The sequence below is a fragment of the Gopherus flavomarginatus genome, chromosome 3 (genome assembly GCF_025201925.1).
Source record: "Gopherus flavomarginatus isolate rGopFla2 chromosome 3, rGopFla2.mat.asm, whole genome shotgun sequence".
Classification (NCBI taxonomy): domain Eukaryota; kingdom Metazoa; phylum Chordata; order Testudines; family Testudinidae; genus Gopherus; species Gopherus flavomarginatus.
The window spans coordinates 212,142,725-212,167,772 of NC_066619.1; the positions used below are offsets into that span (position 1 = coordinate 212,142,725).

Below are 25,048 nucleotides of genomic sequence, written 5' to 3' on the forward strand. Positions count from 1 at the left end.
ATATACTACATACATAAAATGTTACACTTTTGTGAAATTTTAAAGAACAAATGCTAATGTTTTACAAGTAATCTAATGTAACAAAGACTGATGTGTGAGCACCACTAAGTAACTCTGCTTAAAAATAGTTATTGCTCATTATTCACCTATAAATTGGCTTTTATATAAAACATCTTCAAAATAAATCAGTAGTCAGTGGACTAATGGAATTTCATGATTTTTTATTCTGGTTACTCAATATATCTTGTGATATTGTCAATAACTTTATCTGATGGGTATTTTTTTCACATTATGTCACAATTATGATTTTTAAAGTTATTTTAACAGTTAATATACCTGGATAAATACTAGTGTTTCAGTTGCCTTAAACACCAAACACACTGCTTGATTCACAGCTGTTTTGTAATTTATGTACTTATTTATTTGTATTGCAATAGCATCTAGAGGCCCTAATCCTGGATTTGGAACCACATTTTTCTAGCCAGTATATATATATATATATATATATATATATATATATATATATGAAAGATGACCCCTGCCTTAAATAATTTGCAATCTAAGAATGTTTCCATTGAAGGAAAGTGAATGTAATGCTAATAGATCAGAATAGTAGTATAATACACCCATTTTTCACAGGTGTAGAAAACTATGCAAGGTGCAAGGCAATAAAATCGCACCACTATTGCCATCTTCCAGCAGTAGACAACAGGATTGCTCTTGTGTGTAAAGTACTACTCAATGCAAAGATTGCAGATTCAGGCTCCAAAGTAGCAAGTCAGGGCAAAGAAGAGAAGTCAACATTTTTACTTTGCTGTCTCTGAACTGTATTTGATTACAAACTATGTCATTCATTTTTAGATATAAATTTACCTGCACTCATCACAATCTGAGTCTTAGTGCACTTTTTGTTACTGCAGAGATTACAAAACTAGGTCCTGTGGGTAATCTTGGCCCCAGTGAAGGCAATGGGAGTTTCTCTATTGGTTTTGTGGAACCAGAATTTCACCTGAAGTTATTATTTAAAGATAAATGGGCTTAGTTCCACTGAAGTCAGTGCAACTACATATTAGTAAATATTTGATTGTTTGGAAAGAAAAGACCAGTCTTTGTTCAATGCTGAAAATGTTGAATTCTATCTGCAGGCTGCACAAGTTCTTCATTGTAGCTGGGCATGCCTCACAGGCCTACTGACCACTAAATAAACATGTACAGATGAGCACTCTTAACACCTTGCCATATGACACCCACTCCACCCCTGTGTCTGCGACTCTTTCCAACTCTGCTACTAAATATTTTTTAAAGCAATAGTATCTTATTCATTTATTTAGTCATTCACATTTTTTGCCAGCATCTATCCAGAGCTAGGGTTGCCAACTTTCTATTTGCAACACCCTTGCCCTGCCCCCACCGAAAGGCCCTGCCCCTTCTCTGAGGCCCCACCCCCATTCACTCCATCCCTCCTCCTTCCATCACTTATTCTTCCCCACCCTCGCTCACTCGCTCATTTTCACCAGGCTGGGGCAGAGGTTGCAAGAGGGGGTGAGAGCTCCAGGTGGGGTTGTAGGCTCTGGGGTGGGCCTGGAGTTGAGGGATTTGGGGTACAGAGGCAGGGGTAGCAGTATGAGAGGGGATGAGAGGTGTGGGCTCCGCCCAGGCAGCACTTACCTCAGGTGGCTCCTGGGAAAAGGCTAGCATCTCCCTCTGGCTCCTAGGCATAGGGCATAGGGATGTCCACAGGGCTCCTCTGTGCTCTGCCCCTGCCTTGAGGTGCCACCCCCACAGCTCCCGCTGGACATGGTTCCCAGCCAGTGGGAGCTGTGGAGCTGGCACTCGGGGCAGGGGCAACATGCAGAGCCCCTGTGGACATCCCTATGCCTTGGAGCCAGCGGGAGACGCCAGCCTCTTCCCAGGAGCCAGGCAGGCACCCTGCCTGTCCTTCTGTGGGCAACCAGCCAGACTTTTAATGGCCCGGTCAGCAGTGCTGGGGTGTTCCATTCGAAAACCAGAATCTGGCAACCCTATCCAGAGATCTAGGAGCTTTACAATGTTTAGAGTAAAATCTACAACATATTAATACAATTCCAGTAACCCACTCATATCCCTTAGCTGTTCAACCCACCTCCTCCCCAGTGTCCACTATCTACTACATTCACATTTTTTATATCAATATAGCCATCACTTCTTGTCCTGGTTGTGTGATTTAAATACTAATACTAATACTAATGTTCCCTATTGCGAGCACTTCTTGTGAGATAAATGTTAATCTGATTTGATTCTGAGGTCACCAATGGATCTATCTACCTACAGTTATAAACCTACATAGCCTTTCCAGAGAGCAGCAATTTGACAGTCAGGGCTGGCTCCAGGTTTTTTGCTGCCCCAAGCAAAAAAAATTAAAAAAGAAAAAGAAAAAGCTGGTGTGCCGAGTGCCGCCACTGAAGCAAAATAAGAAAAAAAAAAACGGAGTGCCACCGCCGAAGTGCCATCCCAAAAGGCCAGAATGCTTCCCCTTGAAAAGTGCTGCCCCAAGCACGTGCTTGGAACGCTGGTGCCTAGAGCTGACCCTGATGACAGTGTAAAATAATCTCTTCAATAAAACAAAAATTGGTCTTCCTTTACCGATTATTGCCTTAGTCCCTTATCCTGCAGTGATCTTTACACAAGGAGAGGGGATCTGTCCAGACACAGCTCAATGCAGGATTGGGAAATCAACAGCAAAGCTCATACTGATTGCAGTGGGACCAAGATTGTGCCATTAATAAAAGGGAAGGGTGAATGGAGAAATGAAGCAGGAGGGAACTCCTTCAGTAAGAAATGAGAGAAAATCTAGATGCCCTAATTACTGAAAAAATGGAAATCCCAAATCAGAACCCTTACAATGGCAGAAGAATGGTAGAAATTCCTGTACTACATGGTTTAAAGCAAAATAAAAAAAATTACTACCGTGCAATATATGCATAAAACAAACATTCTGATCTTATGGAGATACTTCACGGATCTTACATGAATTTTTTTGCTGTTCTTCATGTCAGAATAAGGCTTCTTTGGAGTATCCAATTGGGTTACAATTGTTTTTGAAATGTTGCCTTCCAGTGATGATCCATAAAAGCGTAGAAAAGACTGCAACTTTTGATTGTTTCGAAGGGCCCATGGATCTTTGCACATTGCTTCAAAATACACAAATGTATGTTACACACACATGCATGCTTTTCATAGCCCTTTCAGTTTTTGCATTGTGAGGCATGAAGGCTTTGTCTTCCCCTGCATTTCAGAGCAGCTGCAGGGCCACAATAAAGGTATGGGCCAAGTAAGAAGTACCCAGGCTCTTTTGTAATATCATGTTCGCCAATACAGGCTTACAATATCATCACTCTAAGTCACAATTTGCCAACGTGTGGGTTGGGTGATTATGAGGAGTCCTCAGAAGGTTGTGAGTGGACAGACTCCCTCCTCTGAAGGTGCTTCAGGAGAATTCAGGAAGGAAACAGGCCAGTCCCAGGCTCAGGAGAGCTTGGGTGTGAAGCAGCAGCACTCATTGCTCTCTACTCTCTCCCCAGGGAGCTACAAGTCTGCTGTTGAGTGAAGATCATAGAATTATAGGACTGGAAGGGACCTCAAGACATTTTCTTGTTCAGTCCCCTGCACTCATGGCAGGACTAAGTATTATCTAGACCATCCCTCACACGTGCTTGTCCAACCTACTGTTAAAAATCTTGACTGACAGAGATTCCACAACCTCCCTGGGCAACTTATTCCAGTGCTTAACTACCCTGACAATTAGCAAGTTTTTCCTAAAGTCCAACCTAAACTACGCTTGCTGCAATTTAAGCCCATTTCTTGTCCTATACTTAGAGGTTAAGAAGCACAATTTTTTTCCTTCCTCCTTGTAACAGACTTTTATGTACTTGAAAACTGTTATCATGTCCCCTCTCAGTCTTCTCTTCTCCAGACTAAATAAATCCAATTTATTCAATCTATCCTCATAGGTCATGTTTTCTAGACCTTTAATAATTTTGGTTACTGTTCTCTGGACTTCCTTCCATTTGTCCACATCTTTCCTGAAATGTGGCGCCCAGAACTGGACACAATACTCCAGTGAGACCTCCTCTCTAGCACACTCATGCAAGGGCAGGCATAATTTAGCCTTAAATCTTGATAAGCTCAGAATAATTATTCAGCATAACAGAAACAAAAAAAGGAAGGAAAAGTGATATTATTAACATACTATGGAATTGTACTACAGAACAGTGAATCAAAGCCTGCCCTACACAATGATGACTTTTTGTGAAAAAAATAACAAATCTTGTTCATCAACTATTGATTGCTTAGTATATGAAAAGGAAAACTGTTTAGCTGTTGCTTTATTTCTAATAGGTACAGTTTTGTGAAATGGCTACTTTTCACTTTTGCGAGTGTTCATTAACTATAGCATTGATCCTGCAAACAATTACAGACATGTTTAACTTTAGGCATGTGAGTAGTCCTACTAAAATAATCTCTGCAATTCCCATTATTTCTAAATGGAGAAAACATTATTCCAGACCCCAGTTGCTTTTTTATATTAATTATAGCCATTTGTATTACAATAGCACCTGTGTGCCCCAATCAGGGACAAGAATCCCATTAGGCTAGGTACTACACACACCAAAAAGACTATCTCTACCCCAATACTCATTGTTTCATTAAATTAGTGCAACTTTTAAATTATTTTCTGAACCTATAAAACTACTCACACTGATAATACTTTAGCTTTTTCTGAATAGGGTTTATCTGAATAGGATCTTACCTTGAGAACTGGACTTTGTTCTGTCATAATCATCACTGAGAAGCTTTCCTGAATGCCAGTGTCGAATTTCATCAAATTCTTTTTGTTTAATAAGAGAAGTAACAGCAGAGTCATCACTAACAACAAAAGACACAACATTGATAATGTATACTATTTATAATATAATTAATTATTTTCAAAAATAAAGGTTTTAAAATACACTTCACATCAGTAGGTTGTTGGCCTGATAGAACCTACATGCAATAATATAAAACTATGAAAATGCCATTGTAAATGTATAAAATATTTAGAGTCTGTAGGTAAAATCCCAGCCCTGGTGAAGTTAAGGAAAAATTCCCAGTGACTTCAGTGGGGCCAGGATTTCACTCTGTAGTTCCAATTAAGCAAAGATACATAACCATTTGCTTACTTTAATCAACAACTGAATACTTACCTTAGAAAACATCTTGGGTGATGTCATATCCCTCTTATGTGTGAAATTCACTTCAGTGCCATAGTGCTACACAAATTGTTACACACCACCTAACTGGCTCTTTCCCATCCCAGGTGGTCTCAGGGACTGTCTATATTTAGAAAATGTTCCCGTTGTTGCTAACTCTGATTTAAAAGGACTGATTTTTCTAGCAAGGGAGTCCAGGTATGGACATGATTTTGGCAGCTGACATGGTCTACAGTACCTTCTTGGGAGCAAGTCTAATCGACAAGCTAAGGTTCCCAGTGTGGTTCACATTGGCAATCTGATTTGGCACTCTTTGAACCTAGGCTGAATTCAGTAGGTGTCTCAGGTGGTCAGAGAATGGAGGATTGTGGTCCTGTTACACGCAACGTTGTTTTTTGTTTGGAGAGTTGTTTGGAGGGGCATTGTTTGTTGTTTGGAGAGTTTTGAGGGGGCTAATGTACAGACTGCTATGTGTTTATAGCAGAGAAGGCAGTTCAAAGAAATGTGTCTTGTACTTGGAGTGGAAGGTGGTGAGGTTTCTGATGGTCCTTAGTTCCTGTGGAAATTCATTCCAGAGTTTCAGCTCAGTCCCTGAGAAAGCTCCATCTTCTGCACAAACAAGCTGAACCCTTATCGTAGAAAGTTTCATTATGCCTCAGAGCAGAATTGTTGATCGTGGTCTTCATTCAGGAGATTTTGGGTACGTGTTATAAACTGATGGGTGGGAGGGTTAGTGGGTGTGCATGAGAGAGAGAGACATACATAAACCCACACGTACATGTTTATGAGAGAACAGCACCCAAGAAATCCTGTAATATATAGAAATGCCACTACAGACTACTCTGTTTTTCCAATATGTTTTTGTTTGTTTGCTTTTACATTTTAATGATACTGTTTTTACTTCTTAACTTCCTACATTTTTAATTAATATTTTGAAAATGTTCCCTGGGTTGTTGGATACCAAATTATGAAAACAAAAATAGTCATCATCACAATGAAAATTCCTAGAACATGACAAAACCACGATACACAATGATTTAATCTTATATATATTCAGAAAAAATTTAAAAAAGTAAAGCAGACACATACCTTTTTAAAAATGGTAGGCTATTTAAAATATCTCCAGCAAATTCATCCACCACCATAGATGTCATGGGTATCAGCCCTAGATTAGGAATATTCTTGGATTCTTTTCAATTTGAAAAAAAAAGACAGTTCTTCAAAAGTCTGCTACAGTAACATATTTACAGCAACATGTTAGAATAATGTTCAAATGCAATTTCAGTAAAGCAAAATCACAAAGCCCTTCATTCAAGAGAAAACAACACTAAAACAAGCCTCTACTGATAGCTCAGATTTAGTGAATAAACTATCCAGGCAGAGTTTTGATTTATATTATTCCTCCGTGAAACTGGCTAACAGAGGGTTCTGTAATGCACAGAACTAATTCCTTGTAGCCAAAATTTTCAAACCTAAGAATTAGACTTTTAAATCCATACTTAGGCTCCCAAATAAAAGTGGCCTGGTTTGCAATGGGAGTTGTAGATGCTCATCACCTTTGAAAATCAAGCCTCTTTGTTCTGCTTAGCATCTTGGGCTACTTTTATGTAGGAGCCTAATTTTAGCCACTCAGGTTTGAAAATTTTGGCCTCTGTCATTTACACTCTTGCTTGACTGAGCACAGAGGGAAACAGCAGACTGTGTCACTTATAATGATCAGTAAAAATTATAAGGGACTTTATACTAGGAAAGGCAAAAGAAAAACTGAAACTTAACCAGTAGAACAGTTCTCTTAATTTACTTAATATAGCATTGAAGTAGGCTGTCCTCTCCCCACTTGTAGTAATTTATTTATGTTGCTTCTGTCTTATTTGCTGCGACGCATGCAATGTAAATAATGTAATTATAGGTGTAATTAATTACCTGTTGTTTTCCAAATTAATTTCTCACAGTGTTTCTTTCAATTCATATTTATTTTCCTTTCTTGCTAGGTTTTTTAATATTTACCAAGATTCTTATCCTGACTTGTAGCTACATCTAATTGTGGTGGTATTATGATTTCCAAAGGTGAAAAAGTGAATGAGAATGTGTGCATTCCTCTCTGACCATTCTTTTCTGTACCCTTCTTATGACCATACTTAAAATAATAAATAATATGAACAGGACTATGTCCTTTAGCTATTATTCTGGGTAGAGCATGGCACACAATGTCACACAGACCTCCCTTGTAAACAAAAGGAATACAGCCATCATACCGGTAGGGGTGGTGATGGCCAGGAGCCCCAGGCCTTTTTAAATCGCCCAGTTGGGCTGCAGGCTCCTAGGCACGTGCGAGGTGGTGCTGGCAGCTGCAAAGGCAGCCAAGTGGGCAAGTGGAAGCCCTGGCCGTGCTGGAAGAGTGCACCTAGCAGTGCAGCCAGCAGCTCGCTGGGCACCAGCAGCACAGCCGGCAACAGCTCGAAAACTGCGTGAAATGCGTGAAAACTTCAGTCATCCGTTTCCAGGGGAACCATTGACCATTCTGCCCTGGGGGCCAAAATTACTGTCAGCAGGCCTGAATGTGAGTGAGCTATCCCAAGGAAAAAACAGTGATGATAAAGCACATTACTTTTATAGCAAGGTAAACTACAATAACAAAATAATGGAAATGGGCTGGGAAGAGTCTCAAGAGATCAGGTTAGGTCAGCACTACACCTCCCCCTTCTCTCACCTAGTTTACCTCACAGTAAAGCTAAAGTACCTTATCTTCACTGCGTTTTTACATTGGCATGGCTCATATGAATTAGTTACTCTGAGGTAAGAAACACACATTTTTTTTAAGTAGTTAAGACAAGGTTTAGCTACAGTGATCCTCAGTGTATCTCCTAATTGCGGAATACCGAGAACTATCTCTCCAGCTTCTATTTCAGAACTATCTCTCCAGCTTCTATTTCCTGACTGATGAAACTAGAGATAGGTACAAAACTAGCTGCAGGTAAATTGACATATTTTACTACTTCTTCTGTTCATAAGGGGTTTGCAGTCATCCTGCAATTTTCTTGATTGCATAGGACTGAACAACACTTTGCAAGTTCATTAATTAGGGTCAGGTCATTGTGAATATCCAGAATGATTAGATTTGTTAGTTGATTTTGTTTGGATACGTGGGTCATATGATATTTTTCTCCCTGTCGAAGGGCGGCTGCCCCACTCCAGTAAAGAGGGGTTAAAAGCAGCCCTGGAGAGAGCTGTGGCTGGGAAAAGGTAGGCTGATTGGGAAAGCAGCCAAGGCTGTGGCCAGCTTAATCAGCGCCCAGCTGGCCCTTATAAGAGGGCTGTGGGCCAGAAGCTGTGAGAGTCTCTCTCTGGCTCTAAAGAGAGAAAGACTGGGCTGGGCTGCCTGGGAGCTGAGAAGAGTACCTGAGGTGCAGCAGTGCTGGGGAAGGGCAGAGGGAGCTGGGGAGCTCCAGCCTAGTAAAACCCCAGGCTGCAGGCCTTGAATAGGGCCTATGAAAAGGTACTGGGGCTGCAGAGAGGCAGCCCAGCGATAGGCAAAGGCAGCAGGTCCTAACCCCCTTGCTGATGATGAGTGGTTTACAGACTGGAGTCTCCCCCAGTGAGCGGTGGCTAGATGATGACTGGCAGTCGCCACTGAGGCAAGGTGGGGATAGAGGGTGGGGGTTCCCCAGGGAGGGGAGACCCAGAGTGGGGGTACTGCTGGGGCAGAGCCCCAGGAAAGAAAGACACTGGGGTCTGGGAGGGACATGAGGGCCAGCGGCAGGTGAGACACTGGTCTGCAGAGGGTACTCTGGGCTGGAAGATCTAATTCCCAGGATGACCAGTAGGAGGTGCTGTGCCAATGAGTTGTCACCCCACCACAGTCCATCTAACTGAATGGGCCTAGTTCTTAAAATGTTTCTTGTGTGACTATTTCTTTCCTAATTCAGTTTCTTTGAAATCACCATTTTCACAGACATGACAGTTAACATGATTGCTAGTTAACCAATTTGCTAGAACATTTGTGGGAGGTGAATTCAAAAAGGGTCTGTACAGTCAAAACAAATTCATTTAAAAATCCCAGTCAGTTTTTTCAAGTATTTTCCCAGCTATGTATGAAACCCTCCATACTAGTTGCCTCTGATGAAACGTAGGCAAGAGTTTGGTCAACTCAATAGCTCCTATTAAAGGAGGAATATTTTAAAAGATTGTTGTTTCAACTAAGCAGTAAGATTTCTTCAAAATATGTCAAAAGATTAAGCAGACTGTTCTGTTCATGGAGGAATCACATATTTTCTGCAGAACAGAGCCTTAATAAATAAAATTTTAAAATCATAAGTTAAAATAATAACATAGTATAACTTTGAAGATTGTTACTATGGTACCTTTAGTTGATGAAGATCTCTTTTCAAGAAAATATACAGACGTTCTCCTCAGAGGCAAAGACTTTCCATCATCATCCTTTCCAGCTAGTTTTGATATGATACTCCACAGATGTTCATACTCTCTCTTAATTTTTTCCCCCACATCCAAGCTTAGCCCTAAGATGGAATGTAAACTGGAAACTGATATTTTGCTAGAAAATATTTATTTTATAACTAGCTTTCTTGAATTTTTTGCACACTTCAGTATGAGTGGCAGAATTGAGGACCTTTATAAATACAGTACAAGACACAACATCAAAGTGAAAAAGTGACAACACAGTTATGTCTGTTACAGAATAATAACAGTGGGTCAGATACCAACTTGAAATACACATTCACACAAGCCTTGTGTTCAAGCATTTAGAAGTAAGCAGGGCTACTTCCCCACTTATTTCTTCCCTGAACCAGGCAGGCAGGGAGTGGACAAGCAGGAGTGCAGAATGGATGGAATCATGACTACACCCATCACTCACTTGCTGAAGCAGCTGAAGCAGTGTAGGAGGCTGGGAATAGGGGTAAGGACAGTAGTTTACTGCTGATATAGGCAATAGTAATCTTCTACCCCACCCACTTATCTACCTGAGGAATGGGGAAGAAGCAGGGGAGGAATTGTGACAATGGTGTCTCTGTATGTCGTAGTGCATCCCAAGGATGCTCTTACATAGGTCAAGTTTGCTCAGGTATATGCCTAATGTCAGAATCTAATATTAATTAATGTGACATGAACTGCTGAGTGTTTTATTGTTAGAGTAAAATCTAGATTAGGTTTAAAAATAATAAGTGAAGAAACAAATATGAATGTAGTACCTTGCTCATTTTCTACTTCATAGTAATATGCAACATTCTTCCACAAAAGATCATCACTTAAATCAGACAAGTGAGTGAAATCCACTTTCCACAGCTTTTCTGTTGTCAGGTGTTTCAGAAGAAAGAATTCACAACCTTTATGCTAAAAGGAAAAAATACACTAGATTAACTTCTGTGCAAGGTATCAATACTCAACACAAAGAAAACCCTTTTTTCCCCTTAAAATTTTGGCTCCAGTATCAGATGCTGAATGCACCTTGAAGTTTTTTCTTAATTACGCAACTTGATGTTTTGGTGACCATAAATGTCTGAATATTTGTTAAACAAATCCATACACTTAGACCATTTGGAGAAAAAGTGTAAAGCAGACTGGTAGGAAAGAAGCACAGATTCAGAAAAGTTAAATGGAATGGTGATAGGTCACTATTACACCTGACAGGAGAGTGCATTGTAAGCTCTAAATGGTAACTTTTATTATGAAAACTCCAGTGCCATTTTGAGAAGATAAGGCATTGATGAGACAGTAGTGAAACACTGGCCATAACATACTGAAGGGCATGATTCTGTCCCTTTATTCATGTTGAGTAGCACTTTTCTCCCAAAAAGTATCATTGGTTTCAATTGAACTATTCAGGCAGTAATTGCATTACTCAACATAGCTAAAGATGGTGAAATTGGGTCTTAAATTTGCAAAAGGTGCTTGTACAGTAAAAACACAATAGACTGAAATATAAGAACTATAATGCAGAAGTCAACAACTTTGATTGGATAAGGAACTTTTTAGGTCAATGGGACAGTCTTCATCTTTACTTGCTACAGCATTCTTTTCCATTCGTTCCTGAACTGTTGCATAGTTTCGCTATGTTAAGTAATTGCTGTGCTCCACTAAAGAGTTGTCTGTATTTTGACAGTAAATGAAGGAATCTTAAGTGCATGTCTGACTCTTGAAGGGACATTGTGAGTCTAGTGCAGGGGCAGGCAAACTTTTTGGCCTGAGGGCTGCATCCGGTTTCCAAAATTGTATGGAGGGCTGGATAGAGGAGGCTGTGCCTCCCCAAACAGCCAGGCATGGCCTGGCCCCCGCCCCCTATCTAACCCCCCACACACTTCTTGCCCCCTGACACCCCCCCCGGGACTCTTGCCCCATCCGCCACCCCCCACTCCCTATCCCCTAACATCCCCCAGAACCCCTGCCCCTGACTGCCCCCTGCCGTCCCTTCCAACCCCCACTCTCATTCCTGACTGTCCCCCGGGCACCCTGCCCCCATTCAACCCCCCTGTTCTCCGCTCTCTGACCGCCCCAATCCCTATCCACACTCCCGACCCCTGATCACCACCCTGAACAAAAGGTTAAATGGTCTGACCTCATCTTCTATTAGAAAATGTAGACTTGCAAAGGGAGTGATTTAAAAATTAAATATGCTCATCCTAAGTCTTAGGACACAAAGGTTTGCACTTGTGATAGTGATTATTGTAATATATAGCATGCTAAAACCACTTTAAAAGGTAGCCAATCCTTTATTTTAAAAGCCATATTTGAGCAGGATCTCTGAAGGTATTTAAGAACCTGAATCTCAGATTTAGGAGTCTAAATCTCAGGTTTAAATGCCTAAGTCCCAGTTTTGGCTCCCGTGTGATCCACAAAATTCCCACTGAACCCTGCAGGTGCCTAAACTGACTTGGTGCCTAAGCTTTCAGAGTACAAGTTCCCTATGTTCCTGCCTCTGGGCATGTGCACTGTGGATAAATATTTCAACCAACCTTGGGCCAGAGAGCAAAAGAAAGACTCTGTAGTCCAGGGGCTTAAGCATTCACTTGGGAGGTGGGAGACTCTATGACGCTAAAGTCTTGCGTCCACTTATCGGGGGATTGACACATAGCAATTGATCCACCAAGGGTCGATTTAGTGGGTCTAGTCGACCGCTGATCACCCTCTCATCAACTCCGGTACTTCACCGGAATGAGAAGCATAAGGTAAATTGACAAGAGAGTTCCTCCCGTTGACCCAGCGCGGTGTAGACACTGCAATAAGTCGATCTGAGGTATGTCGACTCCCGCTACTTTATTCACATAGCTGGAGTTGAGTAACTTAGGTCAACTTAGCCCCGTAGTGTAGACCTGCCCTCAAGTGTTACAACACCTAAGTCCCTTCACGGATCCCACCCCTTGTGTCTATTGTTAATAAATAAGAACTAAAAGTACGAAAAATGAAAATGCAATGCCTACCATTTGTATAAATGTGAAAGCTTGCTTAGTCCAATGGTAACTGATTAATCTAACCCGAGCACGTTGTGAAAGAGGTAAATGGAAAAGAAAAACCACACTCAGGCAATACATCCTGATTAGGTCTTCAGCCTCTTCTGGTGTTATTTCCCTACTCTTCTCCTGTATAAACACAAACAAAAAGTATCATGCCTACATGCAACCTATTTTGCAATTCATATTTTGAAAGGAGCTTCAATCTGACCTTCCATTTTGCATCTGCTATTTTGCAGACATAACTACAGATATATAGAATTGATCTTTTAGACCAGAGGTGGGGAACCTTTTTTCTATCAGGGGCCAATGACCTACAGAAATAATCAGTCACAGGCCACACACAGCCCCACAAGGGGGGGTGGAGACTCGGCGCTTCCCCCCATAGAAGTGTGGCTCCAGCCCCATGGGGATGGGGGCACACAGAGGCTCAAGGCTTTTGCATCTACAACATTGTCTCAAATTATTTGTGCCTCAAACGGAGTGCAAAATACAAGGCCAACTCTATAGCTCTGGTCAATATTTGTTAAAGCCGGAGGTATAAAAGACCATATTATATATAAATAAAGGTTTATCTACACATAACATATCTAACACAAGCAAGGACATGAAAAATTAAGAAATCTAACTCTCTGCTCCTCTACTAGGAGATACTGACTTCACCAGTAGCACAAGCAGCATACACCATAAATTGCACATTGTTACCTTAACTCTGCCCCATGAGAATGCCAGACTTCAAGCAACTCTTACCCCATATGTATACATTGGGCACAGTTAAGGTTGCCATGACTGGTGTGTAATATAGAGTGCTCAGGGTAACAGTACTACTAACCTCAAATGTTCAAAAATCAAGACCCCCAAAATCATGAGATTGGCAGAAAAACCTTCAAATTGTTAGATACAAGTAAATATTCGGTTCTTCTAATTTGCTTTCTAGTTTTGGAGCCTTCAGGCTGCACTTTGGTCTCATTTTTAAATCTTTCTCTGCAACCATGAGGGCTAGAAACCCACTTTGCATTGAAAGAAAGCTGAGATACTCTCGTAATCACTCGTCTTCAAAAGTTGGGACTTTAAGTGAAACATCAGATATAATCAGAATCATGATAAAATTGTGAGATTTGGCAACACTGGGTTATTAAATGCACTGATTCATTCCATTTAAACTTTAAAAAGGCATATATAATGGCACAGAGCTCCACATTATGTATGAAACAAAGCATTCTAATCTGTATTTGAAATAGCTTCAGATATATTCATTTCTATGTATGTCAATTGCTGCTTTTCTGGAAATGATTTGTGTTCTACTAACAGGCTTTTATGTAAAAATATTTTGTAATAATGGTTTATAGGAGTAGATGGATAACACACTGAACATATGCCATAGGGAAAATGCATACCTCTAAAATATCACACCTGTCAAGGTGAGGGAAGGAAAAGAAACAAGCAAGAGCTTGTGCTAACTGAAAATCCTACCTGTTTTCGAATGGTAGCCTGGTGTTTCTTTTGTAACCTACTGTACATTCTCAGCCCCAGTGCACATGAGACAATGCAGACAATATGTCGAATATCAGATATTTCTGGCCAAATATGCTTGAGCTGGGATAATGTCTCACAAACCTGGTGGTATGAAATATATAATTAAATATATGAGGAGGATTTTAAAGGAAGAGTTTTCTCTTTTTAAAAATATAATAGGCAAATAAGCCAACAGGGACCAAAATCACATGAACAAAATATTTAGTCACAGGTCTATGGAAATAAGAATGACCTCTCCCTGTAGAAGTGAATGATGATTTGCCAGCACCTTGCAGTATTGCGATCTACATTATACAAATTACACATCACAACATGGCAGGGGAGAGGTTAGAGGAGTGTAATAAATAAATAAGGGAAGAAGGAGAAGAAATAATCTTGGAAATGCATTTTTCTTTTTATTTGAATTGTTGTCTAATTATTCTGCTCAGGTACAAGAATAAGGAGTTGCAAATGGAAGAGGGATTTGGATTTGGTCTTAGCCAAAACAAGGGAATTTAAAGGAAGAGAGGAAGAGGAAAGGCATTTGGTATACATAAATGAGGAGACTTCTAGGTGTTGGGAAATTTTGATTTAATCATTTGATTTTAAGGCCTGACCTCTAGAAGTGCTGTGCCCTGGAAAATTTATTGAATCGTAATCACTGATCAGATGAACATATTATCCATCCCGATCCAAATGCTATTGAAGTCAATGGGAGTCATTTCTCTGACTTAAATAGTCCTTGGATCAGGCACTAATCCTGCAGACACTTATCCATGTGCTTAACTTTGAGCAAAGTTATTAACATACTTTAGTATTTAAAAGATCAGTACCTATATTTGTAGTTTATCCTCCAGATAAAAAGGGAATCAAACATACTCATTAGCAATAATATATCATTCAGGAAATGCACGTGTGCAAAATAAGATACATGTAGTATTTAAGAATAAACAAATTATATGCCAATCACCATAAAAAAGGTATTTTTACTAAAAATTCAATTCAACAATACTACATATTAGTTTTAGAATAGGGCAGATCTGAAGATATAAAATACATTTAATTTTGAAGCTGATAAGGGGATCTACTTAGATCTTTTGCTGAACATAACTGTGCACATTTTAATACTTTCCAGTTTATATTTTTAAAGTGGAACCCTCACAATGGATTTTCAGCTTTCCATTTTTTACTTTTTTTTCAAATTACAACATTCATAAGACATTTTCCAAAATTATATATGTTCAATATGAACTAAAACTAATGGAGGATTTTGGTAAGAATTCTTTCAAGTTTTTAACTGAAGTAAAAAAAATGAAGTACCTCTTTTTTCATGTCCTTCACACTTGAATGTCCAGACAGAGAAAGTAATGCTGCTGTACTGGATTCCTGCAAGTCTTTAACTAGTGTTTGGAAAACACACTGAATCTCTTCTTGATGCTTAAAAAAAATATAGTTTATTTTTTAAATCAAGCTTTTTATCTTCTAAATGCAGCCATTTTATTTTTAAATGTGTATACTATTAGAATATTATGATAATTGCCATGTATTTAAATGTATATACTATTAGAATATATCATAATATTTGGTATTATTTGGTAAATTGGTATTAATGTGTGTATTTTTCCATTTTAGCCTTTTTGAATGAATATATATATATTTTAGGTCATTCAAAAAGGCTAAAATAGAAAATACATACATTAATACCAATTTACCAAATAATATTGAATATTATGATATATTCTAATAGTATATACATTTAAATACATGGCAATTATCATAATATTCTAATATATATATATATATTAGGTCATTCAAAAAGGCTAAAATGGAAGATACACACATTAATACCAGTTTGGAGAACTGATACAGTTCCTCCAAAAAAAAAAAACATTATAATGTGTACATATTATAGAACTCAATATTCAGAGTAGAGAATATTGTGATGAATTTCATCTTGTCTGTTCATATATTTTCCGTGAAGAGACCGTGATATTCTTGAGTATATTTGTTAAAAATTATGAGAGGATTAATTTACGCTAATATTTTTTGGCCTGTAGCTCATGAGCGAGCAGTTTGCTGTGAAGAAAGCACAATCCTTGCCCCACCAGCTCACAATCTAAACCCAAAGAGCAGGCTGGGGGAAACAGCACCACAAATTTAGCTAACAAAGATACATGAATTCCCAAACTATTCCTCAAGTATGGTATTGTCTATCAGCAAGTTTTGTACAGGCATTACAACCAATTGGTCTCTCAGAGGGGCTTAAATGTGGAGAGGGTAGAGCTCAAAAAGGGCTTTGCATACTTATGGGGCATTACACTAAATAAAGGCAGCTTTCTGTACAGAATGTAGAGGTTCTGCCCCAGCCTACAGCTCCTCACTTGTCAACTGCCACTCTACCAGTCAGCTTCCGTGCTTTGCCTTTTCCATTTCTCTAGATTCCTCCTACTGCCCACCACTTGCCGCTCACACATTGTCTCCTTTTCCATGCCTTCCCACACAGTGCCCCCTACTCCAAGAAAATCCTCATTGAATCTATATGCAACACAGCTTCTTCAATACCGCTCAAAACTTGCATCCCCCAACCCAATCCCACAAACTACAAAGTATTTAATTATTTAATTAATTAATATTAATGCAAAAACAGAAAAAAATAATAACTAGGAAGTAACATGACAAACCCCATACCATTTTAGCTATGCCATAATCTACTCATGCACTAATTTCTCCTTGTCTGATATTTATTTAATGCCATGTTCTGTGTGCATACTCAACTTAGTCCCTGTCCCAGAGAGTTTACAGTCTATATCTAAGTCAATTTTTCATTACACTGCTGTAAGTTTTCAGATATAGAAAATATAGATAGTTCTCAAAGTCATTTTCTGGCAAGATCTTCTACACTGCTTAAATATTAAATTTCTCTATTACATATCAGTAAAGATTTCATATATTGTTTACCTGAGAGAAAAATTCCTTGTGCCTGTACATGCCATGGATGTGATAGCCATAAACTCTGATAAAATCTGATTCTTGTCCAGAAGTAAGGACAACATTGATTCTTTTTGACAAGGCATGAATGATAAATAAATTGAGAAAGCTTGTCTGTAGTTTAGTCAGTCCATCATCAGAGATTATTATAAAATATGGGTAGCTTTCTTGCAGGAAAGATTGCCACTTCCCTTCTAAAAAGTTGGAAAATTCAGTGTGAATGACAGCATCAGTATTGTGCTGAAGATGGAGAATCAGTGCAGTACGTAAGGACAGGAGAGTTGGATGCCTGAAATATGCATGCTCTGCATCCTGTAAAAAAAATGAAGTAAAATCATATTTTATACAGATTAACAATTTCAATTAGCTGCAACTAGAGTATAAACATGCTAATTCTTAGTAATGACATATTTCGTATGTATATCTTCGTAGTACCTCTTTGGAGCTATTACTTTGAATTAACAGGACATGAAAATAATACTTTACATTATGTAATTTTAATAACTTCCAAATAAGACAATAATTTAAATTGGGGGGCCAGCCCTGCTAACCTTTAGCCACATGAATAGTCTTATTAGATCAATCATGCTCTCATTTACATTGGTGTAAATCCATAGAATCTCCATTGACTTCAGCACAGCTGTGGAGTTACTCTGGATTTACACCAGTACCACAGAGAGCTGTATATGTTCAAGGTTACTTGTGTGTATAAGCATTGGCAGGATCAGTTTCTAAACAGAAAACGTACGGAGACATTAGAAGATTCTGCTGGCATAAAGAGTGGAAGCAAAAGCTTGTGGGCCAGATTCTTGGCTGTGCCTAGTTAGCAACTGGTACAGCTGGGGATTTATGTGTGAGTGTTTTGGGCCAGTTCCTCAGGCTGGGATTACACATACCAGGGTTGTTCTGGGGATCACCAGAGTGCAAGGACTTCTTGGTCACACACTCTTTCCACTGGGAACATGCCCTGCACCATGGATCAAGTGCAGATGCCAAAACAAGAGCCACTAGAAAAGTGGTTTTCAACCAGGGGTACGCAAAAGTCTTCCAAGGGGTTCATCAGCTCACTTAGATATTTTCCTAGTTTTACAACAAGCTACATAAAAAGTACTAGCAAAGTCAGTACAAACTAAAATTTCATACAGACAATGACTAGTTTATACTGCTCTCTATCCTATACACTGAAATGTAACTGCAATATTTATATTCCAATTGATTTATTTTATAATTATGTGGTAGAAAAGAGAAAGTAAGCAATTTTTCAGTAATAGTGTGCTCTGACACTTCTGTATTTTTGTCTGATTTTGTAAGCAAATAGTTTTTAAGTGAGGTGAAACTTGGGGGTACGCAAGACAAATCAGACTTCTGAAAGGGATACAGTAGTCTTGAAAGGTTGAGGGCCTCTGCAATAAAGCAACCCCTTGCCAGGGAGATCCTCCACCAACCTGAATTACAGAGCTTAAATCTGCTTTGCTCCAGGGAGAGTGATGGAAACCAGACTTCTCAGATTCAAAAAATGGATCCTCTGCATTTTATTCACATTACCAGAATACCAATATATAGGTAGAGACTCAAAGTATCCCCAAAAAGTACATAAATTAGAGTTAGACACACTGTAATTAAAAACCTAGAAATTGCCAAGTTGGATCAGACCAGTGGCCATTCTAGCTCAGTATCTTATCTTGATGATGTCCAGTGGTAGACGCTTCACTACTTTATTCCTCACTTGATGGGTCTCTTACCACTGTCCATATCCCCTTTTTAATTTACTTTAAAATTGTGTTTGCTCTATAACATAATCTGACATACAGTATTTATGTAAAATTAGAATATTCAGCACTTTTATTTTCTCTGTACAGATGCAAGAAAAAGAGGATATCAATTTCAACTTTTATCCATTTCCATATTGATATTGACTAAAGAAATGAATTACAGATTCACAGTTGGAAGAGTACCTGTGCTACACTCTACAGTTTCTTTTTACCTTAATCTAATTTCATACTACTATGCACACATGATTTTATCAGAGTTGGGGGGAGTAATTTTTTCTAACTTCATAATCAAATCTGAAAGATATTAGGCTATGTAAAAGAAAGAAGTGAATTTAAAATGTCATTAATTTACTATTTAAATGTCTTGATAGAGAAATAAAAATGTTTTGTTAGTAAATCTATTCAGCAAAAGCATTATTGACACCCTCAAACTACTGAGATCCCAAATATCACCAAGGTTAGCATAAGAACAGCCATACTTGGTCAGACCAAAGATCCATCTAGCCCAGTATCTTGTCTTCTGACAGTGGCCAATGCCAGGTGTCCCAGAGGAAATGAACAGAACAGGTAATAATAAAGTGATCCACTCCCTGTCGTCCATTCCCAGCTTATGGCAAACAGATGCTAGGGACACCATCCCTGCCCATCCTGGCTAACAGCCATTGATGGACCTATCCTCCTTGAACTTATATACTGTAGTTCTTTTTTGTTATAATCTTGGCCTTCCCAGCATCCTCTGGCAAGGAGTTCCACAGGCTGACTGTGCATTGTGTGAAAAAAATACTTCCTTTTGTTTGTTTTAAACCTGCTACCTATTCATTTCATTTGGTGACCCCTAGTTCTTGTGTTATAAGAAGGAGTAAATAACACTTCCTTATTTACTTTCTCTACCAGTCATGATTTTATAGACCTCTATCATATCCCCCCTTAGTTGTCTCTTTTCCAAGATGATAAGTCCTGGTTTTATTAATCTCTCCTAATATGGAAGCCACCCCATACCCCTAATTATTTTTGTTGCCCTTTTCTGTATCTTTTCCAAATCCAATATATCTTTTTTGAATGAGGTGACCACATCTGCACGCAGTATTCAAGATGTGGGCATACCAGGAATTTATATAAAGGCAATATAATATTTTCTGTCTTATTATTCATCCCTTTCTTAATGATTTCCAACGTTCAGTTCCCCTTTTGGCTGCCACTGCACACTGAGTGGATGTTTTCAGAGAACTATCCACAATCATTCCAAAATCTCTTTCTTGAGTGGTAACAGCTAATTTAGACCGCATCATTTTATATGTAGAATTGGGATTGGAAAACATAATGTGCTTTACTTTGCATTTATCAACATTTAATTTCATCTGCCATTTTGTTGCCCCTTCACCCAGTTTTGTGAGATTCTTTTGTAGCTCTTTGCAGTCTGCTTGGTACTTAATTAGCTTGAGTAGTTTTGTACCATCTGCAAATTTTGCCACTTCACTGTTTACCCCTTTTTCCAGATCATTTATGAATATGTTGAATATGATTGGTCTCAGTACAGACCCGTGAGGGACACCACTATTTACCTCTCTCCATACTGAAAACTGACAAATTATTCCTTCCATTTGTTTTCTATCTTTTAACCAGTTACCAGTCCATGAGAGGACCTTCCCTCTTATCCCATGACAGCTTACTTAGCTTAAGAGCCTTTGGTGAGGGATATTGTCAAAGGCTTTCTGAAAATCGAAGTACACTATATCCACTGAATCCTCCTTGCCCACATGCTTTCAATTAGTTTTCAATTAGTTTCCAATTTGTCTTAATCTCACAATGTTATTTTTTTGTTGTTGCCATGGGCTGGAAATAGTATGTGGCTCTCAAAAAATGCTTGAAGTAAAAACAAAATTAACACAAGGAACAGAAATGAACAGTAATCCTTGTTCAGTACTATATTCCATAGGTATGTTCCATTTCAACCCATGGATAGCACACAAAACTAAAATTAATCTAAACCAACTCCTTTCTGAAAGAAGTAGGAAAGAAAAAAACAATATTGTGTCACCTAGTGCCAAAAAAAATCAGCCACATAGATTAATCAGACCCAGAGAGAATACTTGTAGGCCCAAATTCAGAACTCAAACTGTCCACGGGTGCTTGCCCATAAAGATGCAACTGACTGAAGACCATAAGATGCAACTAAAGATCCTCCTAAGCCAGATGTATAACATGAATATTTAGTAGCAGGGCTTGGGTAGTACTCTATGTATTTTATCACATACTCCTGTGAAGTTCTAGGAATTCCCTCCTGGGAAGGCAGATGCATTTGTTATTAGTAATTTGCATGAGTACACTCGCAGGCTCACAATAAAACAAAATATCAGGATGGAAGCAAGTCTTTTCAAAGTTTTTCATCAAAGTGAGAAACTAGACTTCCAAAATAGCTAGTACCCTGGTGGTTAGGGTGCCTCACCTGGATGTGGGAGACCCAGGTTCAAGTCTCTCATCTAAATCAGGCAGAGCAGGGAGTTGAATCTAGGCCTCCCAAATCCTAGGTGAGTATGCTAGCCAAATTTGGCTATTCTGGGCTAAGCACACAAGAGCACTTCATCCTGGACCTGGGAAATCTTGCCTGACAAAATTTTCATCGAATCTGGTATATTCAGGCAAAAAGTTTCAGTTTTGATGAAGTGGCATTTTCTGATAAACTGTTTCCTTGAAAACTTCACAACAAGCTCTAAAACCTACTTTTGCATGGCTAATTGTGTACCTTTTGGAGGAGAAATTGGTTAAAGGTCTGAATTTGGCCTTTATTGTCTTATTGCTTAAAGACTACCAAATGTATTATGAATGAACACTTTTCTCTAGTGAAGAAATATAGTGCAAGAATTCAATCATTCATTGCAAAAATCATGTATTTGTTACCTTGAAGAAAACAATGACGTATTTTGCTCCTTTGTTTGTTAAATCCAGTAGAAAGCGTTCTACCAGGTAAAAGAAATGCAGGTTCTGTCCCGGCAGTAATGTCTGTTCACTTATGCAAGTGATGAACAATGAATCTCCATCAATCAGAAAAAACTCAGACTCAACGTAATCATTGAGTAAGCTGACATACCTGGAACAAAGAATGTATATGGCAACAAACGGTACAATTTAACATCAATGTGGAAATGATACAATGTACTTGAGGAAATGTAAAAAGTAGCAGTTTAAAAAAATCTTAAACAAACACAATGTTCCAGTTCTGTATAAGAAAAATAAGATCAGTAACTCAGTCAAAAACATTGTCTCCTATTAGATTTACAACAACATTTCTATCATCTGCTATAAGGAATGTTTGTGTGTTATGAATTTTCTATGAATTGAATGTTATGAATTTTCCTTGTAAAAAACAGAAAAGGACATCATCAGCCCTAGAAGTTTTCCAGGCGGTCATCAACTGAGTGACTCACATAAAACTAAATAGATAAATAGAAAACTAAATGGTTGATGATTAGGGAGGGATCACTCAGTGGTTTAAGCATTGCCCTACTGAATCCAGGGTTGTGAGTTCAATCTTCAAAGAAGGCCACTTAGGAATTTGAGGTGAAAATCAGTACTTGGTCCTGCAAGTGAAGGTAGGGGGCTGGACTCAATGACCTTTCAGGATCCCTTCCAGTTCTAGGAGATTGGTATATCTCTAATTATTATTATTAGTGTAGGGTATAACTTAGAAAACTGAACAACACGAGCCATTTACACATAGCTAATATTTGCTGAAAAAAGCATTGTGCCATTCTAAACACATATGTGAAAGCAAAGCTGCCTATCTTCATATGCAAATATAGGATCAGAATATACAGTTTAAATGTCTGCTTCTGAAAACCAGGCTCCCAAAATACAGTTACAAACCATGTCACCAAGATAAATTTAATCTTCATAGGGACCCTTTTTGAAGTGTCCAGCTAAATAGTTGATATATTTTCTTGTACAACGTTGAAACAGTTGGTTTCATCTCTGCTAACTAAGGAATCTACCTATTTAAGCTATTTGGATCATATCATAGTCTAGGACCACAGGTCACTGGTATTGTTTGCTACAGTGGTCCATTCTCAAGGGCTGTAATCCCTAGTTGCTTTACACGTACTACCCTTAGTAGAATGCATTGCAGCAAAGCAGGTTTGAGATTACAAATGAATGGATAATGTTGGCAAAGTCTACACCAGAAGAATGGTTGCAGCCTTTGAGCCAGACTTGGATAAAAGGCATTATGTGCCATTGTTGTCAGCTGGGAAGGGAGTATATTAATTAAGCTCTCCACTGATTCCCTATTCAAGGAATTTGCCAGATTGGTTTGCCTCTGGATGATTTTGATTTTTTTCTATTTTTCACTCAGCAAGCAGGTTGTTTCATCAATCATATGACTGGGAACAAAAGCTGGATGCGGACCAGAAGTTCTGTTTTGTGTGAAATTCTGTGATTTCAAAATTTGTTTTCATTCCAAATCATAATAATTTTTTTTCCAGATGTCCTTTTAAATACTAATTTTTAAAAAATCATTTTGGGTCAATCAAAACATTTCATTTTGATTTTGACTTTCATTTTATTTTCATATATTTTCATTTGCTATTCGTATTTTGTAATTTTATTTTTGTTATTTTGCATATTGTATATTGTATTTAAGATTTTTTTCTAAACAAAATGTTGTTGAAATTGATATATTCCCACAGAATGTTTCAATTTCAATGACTCCACATCTTCTGGTGGAAAAACATTCAGTTTGAAAATTACCATCTAGCTGTACTTGGAATCATAGTATAGTGATTTGTTGGTATAATCTGAGGGAAAGTTTGTAGAATGTTTGTAGATCAGAGATGGAAAAGCTAGGTTCAACCCTTGAACACAGCTCTTGAACATTTTTCAACACTTTTCAATATGGTATGCAAATTTTGGGTGCCACTATCTAAATGTAGCTGTGTGGACTGAGATAATATGTGCAGTAGCAATGCCATATTCTGAGTCTTACTGAAATTCTTCTCTTGATTAACAATTTCTCTTTGCATTTTTTTCAGCTCAAGTAATCACCACCATACTTACTCAGCTTTTGGTATGTCATTCAAAATTAAGTCAGATATTTTCTCCAGAAGTCCTATATGTTTGTTTAGTTCTAAAAAAATTAATAAAACATTTTTCTTAGCAATCAGTCACAAGAGTTATATGATCAAAGAGTCAGTTTATATCTAATCACTCTCTCATTCTATTGTATTACATGTGAAAAAGCTGTTAAAAGAGCATTATGATTGCAAATCAAGCACTCGGAAGTTAGGAAATGCAAAAATTAAGGTTTTTCATGAGAAAAAATAGCATGTAATCATGTAAGTAAAGACTGTATCATAATGCATATGCACCAGGAGAGGCAACCTTAATTCTGGCATTTCCTATGTCCTGTGAGCTCAATTTTGGAACCTTAATGTTCTCTTAAATATAATTTCCTAAGTTTTAAAAAAAACCTGAAAAAGCAGAAAGTCCATCATATGGAATCAAACTGATGGGCCATATGTCACCAGCAAAGCTGGGACCTTTAGGTACACAACACAAACCTCTACCACTTGAGTTAATCCAGTAACTGAGCAGTATTAGGCTATTATCTTCTATGTAGACCAAACCAGATACTAAATGGGAATGAGGAACACACTTTGCTAGTGGATTTCACAGTTATTTGCTGAGAGCAGAGGAATGTAGCAACTCAAGAATCTTGAGTTCCATACAGATTCTGGAAGGGAGAGTGCTCTAGTGGGCACAGATCCGTCTTTCCCTATCTACCTTGGCTGTGCTTGCACATATGCCCCTAATATATACCCCCCACAGTCTGTCTCTGCCTTTATTCCCTCACCTACAATCTGTCTCTGCCCTATTTCCCCACAGCTAGTTTCTGCTCCTTCCCCTCTCCTTTCAGCTTATCTTCACACACACGCACACGCACCCCAGATTATAAAACAAGGTATTCTAAGAATTTCTTAACATGTAAAAAAATGTTTTTCCTAATTTCATTCTCTGAATGGTTGAACTGTTTTTAGCAAAACTTCCAAAAAAAGAGTTCAATTTGAAGTAGGCACCCAGTATAGAAAAT

The 25,048-nt window shown here is 38.5% G+C and overlaps 1 protein-coding gene across 1 annotated transcript in view; it reads right to left on the reverse strand.

The window, feature by feature from the left end:
* DDX60 (DExD/H-box helicase 60) overlaps positions 1 to 25,048 on the reverse strand; it is a 71,371-nt gene that overhangs the window by 41,870 nt on the left and 4,453 nt on the right. The window contains exons 3-13 of the mRNA XM_050946155.1: positions 24,016 to 24,085; positions 21,865 to 22,054; positions 17,165 to 17,506; positions 15,527 to 15,643; positions 14,165 to 14,308; positions 12,716 to 12,820; positions 10,436 to 10,577; positions 9,590 to 9,745; positions 6,318 to 6,417; positions 4,790 to 4,905; positions 3,007 to 3,170 (exon numbers count right to left, since the gene is read on the reverse strand). Of these exons, the coding sequence (XP_050802112.1) occupies positions 3,007 to 3,170; positions 4,790 to 4,905; positions 6,318 to 6,417; positions 9,590 to 9,745; positions 10,436 to 10,577; positions 12,716 to 12,820; positions 14,165 to 14,308; positions 15,527 to 15,643; positions 17,165 to 17,506; positions 21,865 to 22,054; positions 24,016 to 24,085 (1,646 nt within the window). The remainder of the gene's footprint in view (positions 1 to 3,006; positions 3,171 to 4,789; positions 4,906 to 6,317; positions 6,418 to 9,589; positions 9,746 to 10,435; positions 10,578 to 12,715; positions 12,821 to 14,164; positions 14,309 to 15,526; positions 15,644 to 17,164; positions 17,507 to 21,864; positions 22,055 to 24,015; positions 24,086 to 25,048) is intronic.